The following is a 6,632-nucleotide window of genomic DNA, read 5'->3' on the forward strand; positions in this document are numbered from 1 at the left end:
GGCACAGCGGCTCAGCTGGGGCAGGGCTGCGCGGGAGGAGGCGCACCAGCAGGCTGGGCAGGGGCTTTGGGAGGGCTGCGTGTTCGGAGTAAGGATCGGCAGGTGAGCTGGGGGGGCAGGGCTCGGGGCGGATGAGGGCCCGCCAGGGCTGGGGCAGGCGCGCGGTCAGGACTGAGGGCCGGCTGGGCTGGGGCACATGCGGGTCGGAAGTGGAGCCACAAGCAGGGCGAGGGCTGGGGGGCAGGGTCGCGTTGGAGTGGGGGCCACAGATGGCTTTTGAGCTGGGGGAGGGGGCTGGGGTCGGGGTGAGGCGCACAGCAGGCTGGGGGGGCAGGGCTGGCGGGCCAGGGGCTGCGGGCAGGGCTGCGGTCGGGCAGTAAAGGCATCGGCAGGGTGAGCCTGGGGGGCAGGGCTCCGGGTCAGAGTGGGGGCAACCGCGCTGGGGCTCTGGGTGGGGGCAGGGCTGCGGGTCGGGAATGAGGGGATCAGCGGCGACTGGCAGGGCAGGGCGGGGTTCGGGATGAGGGGGCACCGCACGCCGGGGCAGGGCTCTGAGGTGGAGTGAGGCACGCGCTGAGCTGGGGGGCAGGGGTTGCGGGTCAGGATGAGGCCAACCAGCAGGTGGGGACGTCTGGGGTTGGGGGCGGGGGCGTCGGGAGAGTGGGCCCCCCCCACCCGGCCCCAACGAGCTGGGGGCAGGGCTGCGGGTCAGGAGTGAGGCACCAGCAGGGCTGGGGGCGTCTGGCTGGGGGAGGGGTGCGGAGTCGGGGAGTGTAGGGGGAGGGGCCGGCCACAGCCGGGGGCAGGGCTGGGCGGGAGAGCACACCGCGGTTAAGCTGGGGGGGCAGGGAGCTGCATGTCGGGGAGTAGGGACATCAACAGGGCTGACCGGGGCAGGGCTGCGGGGTCGGGAGTGAGGACATCGCAGGGCTGCCAGGGCAGGGCTCGGTCGAGTGAGGACAAATCGGCAGGGGCTGAGCCGGGGGCAGGGGTTGCGGTTTCGGGTGAGGGGCGTTGCAGGGGCTGCGAGGTTCGGGAGTGAGGGGGCACCGGCACAAGCCGGGGGCAGGCTGCGGTCGGGTGAGGGCATGGCAGAAGCAGAGCTGGAGGGCAGGGTGCGGGTGCAGGATAGGGGCACCGGGAGGCTGAGCTGGGGGCAGGGGTTGCGTCGGGAGTTGAGGTGCACCAGCAAGGCAGAGCTGGGGCGGGTGCGGTCAGGAGTGAGGCGCTGGCAGGGCTGCGGTCGGGAGGAGGGGCTCGCAGGGCGAAGCTGGGGCAGGGCTGCGGGTCGGGAGTAGTGATGGAAGGCAGAGCAGAGCTGGGCGGGGTGCGGGTCGAGTGGGCCCCGCAAGCAAGGCTGGGGCAGGGCCTACGTCGGAGTGGGGGGGCACCGCGAGCAGGGGGCTTGGGGGCAGGGCGGGTCGGAAGTGAGGGGCCGCTGGGCAGGGCTGCGGGTCGGGGAGTGAGGGGCATCGGCCAGGGGACTGAGCTGGGGGGGCAGGGCTGCGCTCGTAGTTGCGGGCGCGGCAGGGCTCGGGTCGGGAAGTGAGGGGCATCGGCAGGGCTGAGCTGGGGGCAGGGCTTGCGCTCGGGATGAGCGCACCGGCACAGCCGGGCAGGGGGCTGGGGTCGGAGTGAGGGGCACCGGCAGAGCGGCTGGGGCAGGGGTGGTTTCAGATGAGGTGCACGGCAGAGCGAGCTGGCAGGGGTCGGGTCGGGAGTTGAGGCCTGGAGGGGGCTGCGGTCGGAGGATGGGGCTCGGCAGGGCTGAGCTGGGGCAGGGACTTGGGTGTCGGTAGTGGTGGAGGCGCTGGCGGGGCCGGGTCGGAGTGAGGGCATCGGCAGGGCTGGCTTGGGGGCAGGGGCTGCGGCTCGGGATGAGCGGCACCGGCACGCCGGCGGCTGCGGGCGGGGATGAGGCACCGCCAGAGCAGAGCTGGGGGGCAGGGTGCGGTCAGGATGGGGGCACGGCAGAAGCAGAGCTGGGGGCAGGGGTGCGGGATTCGGGTGAGGGCGCTGCAGGGCTTGCGGTCGGGTGGGCATCGCAGGATTAGCGGGCAGGGGCCTGCGGGAGTCGAAGAGTGGGGGCACGCAGAGCAAGCTGGGGCAGGGGTGCGGTCGGAGAGAGGGGACGGCCAGGACTGAGGGGACGGGGTTTGCGGTCGGGTTGGAGGCTCGGGCAGGGGCTGACTGAGGGGGCAGGCGGGTGCGGGTCAGGGTGAGGCACCCGGCAGAGCGACTGGGGCGGGTGCTCGGATGACGGGCGCTGGCAGGGGCTGCGGTCGGATGGGGCATCGCAGGGGGCTGAAGCTGGGGGGCAGCTGCGGATCGGGATAGGGGCACCGGCAGAGCAGAGCTGGGGGGGCAGGGGCTGCGAGGGTCGGGAAGTGAGGGGCATCGGAGGGCTTAGCTGGGGGGCAGGGGCATTGCGCAGGTCGGATGAGGAGGCCCCGGCAGAGCAGAGCTGGGGGGGCAGGTCGGGTCGGGAGTGAAGGGGGCGCTGCAGGGGCTGCGGCGGGGTGAGGAAGCACCGGGGGTGGCTGGGGGGCAGGGCTGCGGGTCGGAAAGAAATGGGGGGGCAGCGTCTTACCGGAACTTTGTCCGTCACGTCCGTCTGTTCTCCGAGGCCCCCGTTCCCCTCGCGTTCCAGCAGCACCTGGGGGGCCGAGGGGGTCGCTGAAGGCTCTGCATGGAGGTTGGGGGGGGGCGGCAAAATCCGGCCCCATGACCCCTCCCCATCCGCTTATTGTGCCCCAGGCTGGGGTTTAGGTCTTGAGCTCTTAGGGGAGGTCCAGGAGCTCCTGTCATTGGGGATGTGACCCCCCCAACTGAGAAAAAGAGAGGGTCTATTCCCTGAGTTTGGTTATTGGAGGGGCCTTGGGGGTGCAGTGGAAGCCACACCGAGGCAGGCCAGACTGGGGCGGCTCAGGTGCCAGGCAAGGGCGGGGAGCACAGGAGGCCGGGGGGCGCGGAGGACAGAGGAACAATGGGGCCGCAGCCAGGGGACAGTGAGGCTGGGAGCCATGGGGGCGGGAGCAATGCGGGGTCAGCGAGGCAGGGGGCACGCGGGGCTGCTACTCACCACCCCGTAGGCTGTAGGTGTCGATGGAGGGGGACAGGGTCCCGCTCCCGCACGTACTCGGGGGCAGGAGCCAGGTTCCCCGCACCGTGTGGTCCCCCAGGGCTGGCACTGAAGCCCCCCACTTCCAGGCCGGCCCCGGCCCGCCCGCCCGCCCAAGTCTCGCACCAGGCCGGACGCAGCGCCCCCGGTCCAGACAGGATGTTAGAGAACTGGGGCGGGGGAACACGCGCGTGAGACAGCCTGAAACACCCCCTCACCCCACATCTCAGCCCCCCAGCTCCCACTCCCTACCCCCCCACTGCCCTAGAGCCCCGCCCCCAGAGCCATCCCCTCACCACACATCCCAGCCCCCCCAGCTTCACTCCTTCCCCCAGCTGCCCTAGACCCACCCAGCCCTCAGGCCACCCAGCGCCCCCAGCTCCCGCCCCCTACTCCCGCTGCCCTAGAGCCCCCAGCCCCCCCATCACCCCGAGCCCATCCCCTCACCCCACACCCCCCGCCCGCTGCTCCCGAAGACCGCCCGCCCCACTCACCTCTGACTCCCCATGGATCAGGCTGGGCGTGTCCCGGTGCCAGGAACTGGATGCTCGCGCCGTTCACCACAGCACGCCAGCCGCTGGGCCCACGACAGAGGGGCGGCCCTCTGGGGAGCACAGGCTGATGAGAAGGGGTCCCCCCACTGGGGCGGGAGCGGCCTATGTTCCTGCTTCCCCGTATGGCGAAGGAGGAGGGTGCAAGGCTGCGAGCTCAGGAGGGGCGAGGGCTGGGCAGATCCTTGCCAGGGGTCCTGGCTGGCTGTCACCCACTGTGGCCCCTCCTCTCTGGCCCCCCTTGCTTGCCCTCTCCTCCCCGCTCAGCCCTGGCGCCCTCCTTCCCTCCCTAGGCCCCCCGCTGGCCCCTCTTCCCTGCACCCCCCTGCCCATCCCAGCCCCTCCTCCCCGCCGCCCCCCCTGCTCCAGCCCCACTTGAGATGGAGAGAAACTCACTACTCTGCAATCCTGGCCCCCCCCTTTACACATCCCAGGGTCGCACGAGCACTCAGCCCCATTGAGTGCCCCCCCATCTTCACCAGCCACGGAGGATCCGGGGGGAGGGGATGGCGCTGGCTTGGCGGGGGCAGACACTGGAGGGAGGGGTACCTGGCCACTCAGCCGATCCTCCAGGGATCCATTGGGCATGAAAACGTAGACGAGGCAGAAATGGTCCCGCTCGGCGCAGAACCCCCCAAACTCCACAATATTGGGGTGGCGGAACCTGGGAGGGCAGAAGTTAGTGGGGAACAGTCACTCCAAATTCCTGGGGCCAGGGTGAGCACAAAGCATTCTGGGTAACTCCCAGGACACTGGCGCCGCTGGAGCCCCTCACTCCCGACTCGCAGCCCCTGCCAGCCCAGGCCTGCCCCCTGCCCCACAGCCCTGCTGGTGCCCCTCACTCCCGACCCGCAGCCCCTGCTAGCCCGGCCCTGCCCCCCCCAGCTCAGCCGGTGCCCCTCACTCCCGACCCGCAGCCCCTGCCAGCCCGGCCCTGCCCCCCCCAGCTCAGCCGGTGCTCCTCACTCCCGACCCGCAACCCCCCTCACCGTGACAGGTTTTCCACCTCGGTGAGGAAGCTGCTCCGGATGCTGCTCCAATCTAGCTCCGCATCCTGGGGGGAGTGTGTGGGGGGGGTTAATGAGAGTCAGGTCACCAGCCCCCAACCCCAGGGGACACAGGGAAGGGGAGGGGGCAGCGCGAGTGGGGAGCTCAGAGGACTGGGGGTACCTCCCTGGCAAGCTGGGGCTAGTGACGAGGATTGTGGGCAGATCAGGGTGAGTGCAAAGGATGCTGGGTAGGGCCCCCCTGTACCTCCTTGAGCCGCTTGACAGCGTAGTCTGTGTTGCGCAGCCGGGCCCGGTACACGCAGCCGAACCCACCTTCCCCGACCTTGTGCCGCTCCGCAAAACCGCCCGTGGCCTGCGCCAGCTCCGCCAGGGGCCAGGCGAAGGGCTGGCGGGCAGGGCCCAGCGCCTTCACCCCCTGCAGGGGGAGAGAGACACACACACAGGGGTAGCTCAGACCCCCCCCCAGAGCAACAGGGACCCCATCCCCGGGCGCTGAGGATTCTGGGTAGGACTCAATCGGTCCCCTTCGCCCCCTTACCATGGGCAATACACCCCCCACCCAGTGCTGTCCCCCATTATCCATCCCTGGCCTCCCCCCTCCGTCCAAGCACCCCCCACCTTCCCGTGTCGATACCTGGTCAGCAGGGGGTGCCGCGGGTGGGGGGGCAGGCCCCTGGCTGCTGGTGCTGAGCAGGCTGCTGGGCGGGGGGCCGGGCAGAGGCAGTGAGGGGCAGGAGGGCTCTGCGAGGGAGGGGGGAGGAGGAGGCAGAAATAGGGAATCTGTTAGCTCACCTGCCCCAGACTCAACTCCCCACCCCCAGGGGGATGGGAAGGCAGCTCTCCCACTGGGGGAGGGGCAGAGTTACCTGGCAGGGGCTGGGGGGGTGGCTTGGGGGGGTCACAGGCAATGGTCGAAGCTCTGCTGTCACCAGTGTGGGGGTGGGGGACTGGAGGCGCCGAGGGAAGAAACGGGGGTCTCAGGACGGGGGTCTCGGAGGGAGGCTGCCCTGGGAAACAAAATGGGGGGATTAAAGATGGGAGCGATGCAAGAAGGAACCTGCCCCCACTAATCTGCCATCCCTAAGCTTCCCCCCCCAAATACCCCCACCCACCACAGGGACCTTGGGATCCCACCACCCCAAGGCCAGGGCTGGGCTAGCAGGGGCTGCGGGTCGGAAGTGAGGAGCGCTGGCAGGGCTGTGGGGTGGCCGTGGGGTGGCCATAGGGCGCTCACAGCTCGCCAGGAGGTCGCGGGCCCGGTACAGCTCCAGCTCGTCCAGCAGCGCCAGCAGGTCCCCGACTCGAGCATTTCGGTTCATCCAGGACCAGAGCAGCTGCTGGGTCCGTCCATCCGTCCGCTCGCAGAGACGCAGCTCAACCTGGTCCCGCGCGATCCGTGAGGCTGGGGGGAGGGGGAGATGTCAGCCCTGTGCGGGGGCCCCCCATCTGCCCCATGGCGCTGCCTCCCACCCCTACTGAGCCACCCCTTCCCGTCTGGTGTCCCCATCACACCCCACAGCTCCGCCCCCATCCCCGCTGTCACTCCCAGCCCCACATTTCTGTCTGTCCCATCCCCCATCCAACCCCCTTAGCAGCCCCTAATCCCTCCGTCGGTGCCCCCCAGGGTCCCCCATCCACCCCACCCCGCCCCCAAGAAAGCCTAACAATCCCTTCCCCAGCATCCACCAGGGTACCCGGACCCTCCCCCACACGCACCAGGGTACCCCGGCTCCTCCCCACTGGGTACCCCAGCTCCTTCCCCCAGTACCCCCCAGGGTACCCACGCCCCTCCTCCCCAGCACCCCCCCAGGTACCCTAGCCTCTCCCCCCCAGGGTACCCAGCCCCTCCCTCCCAGGGTACCTGGCCCCTCCCCCCAGCACCCCCCAGGGTACCCATGCCCCACCTGCCCAGCACCTCCACTCAGCACCCACCAGGGTACCCGGCCCCTC

General features: G+C 70.6%; 1 protein-coding gene across 1 annotated transcript in view; it reads right to left on the reverse strand.

Moving 5' to 3' along the window:
* IRAK1 (interleukin 1 receptor associated kinase 1) overlaps positions 1–6,103 on the reverse strand; it is a gene marked incomplete at its 5' end in the record, with an annotated part of 9,300 nt that extends 3,197 nt beyond the window's left edge. Inside the window, 13 exon segments of the mRNA XM_075071313.1 lie at positions 2,591–2,685; positions 3,083–3,185; positions 3,188–3,247; positions 3,250–3,291; positions 3,616–3,692; positions 3,695–3,723; positions 4,028–4,032; positions 4,222–4,336; positions 4,662–4,726; positions 4,927–5,097; positions 5,317–5,423; positions 5,549–5,689; positions 5,917–6,103. Of these exon segments, the coding sequence (XP_074927414.1) occupies positions 2,591–2,685; positions 3,083–3,185; positions 3,188–3,247; positions 3,250–3,291; positions 3,616–3,692; positions 3,695–3,723; positions 4,028–4,032; positions 4,222–4,336; positions 4,662–4,726; positions 4,927–5,097; positions 5,317–5,423; positions 5,549–5,689; positions 5,917–6,103 (1,197 nt within the window).
* Positions 6,104–6,632: the final 529 nt, after the last annotated feature.

The sequence above is a fragment of the Chelonoidis abingdonii genome, chromosome 11, assembly GCF_003597395.2.
Source record: "Chelonoidis abingdonii isolate Lonesome George chromosome 11, CheloAbing_2.0, whole genome shotgun sequence".
NCBI lineage: Eukaryota > Metazoa > Chordata > Testudines > Testudinidae > Chelonoidis > Chelonoidis abingdonii.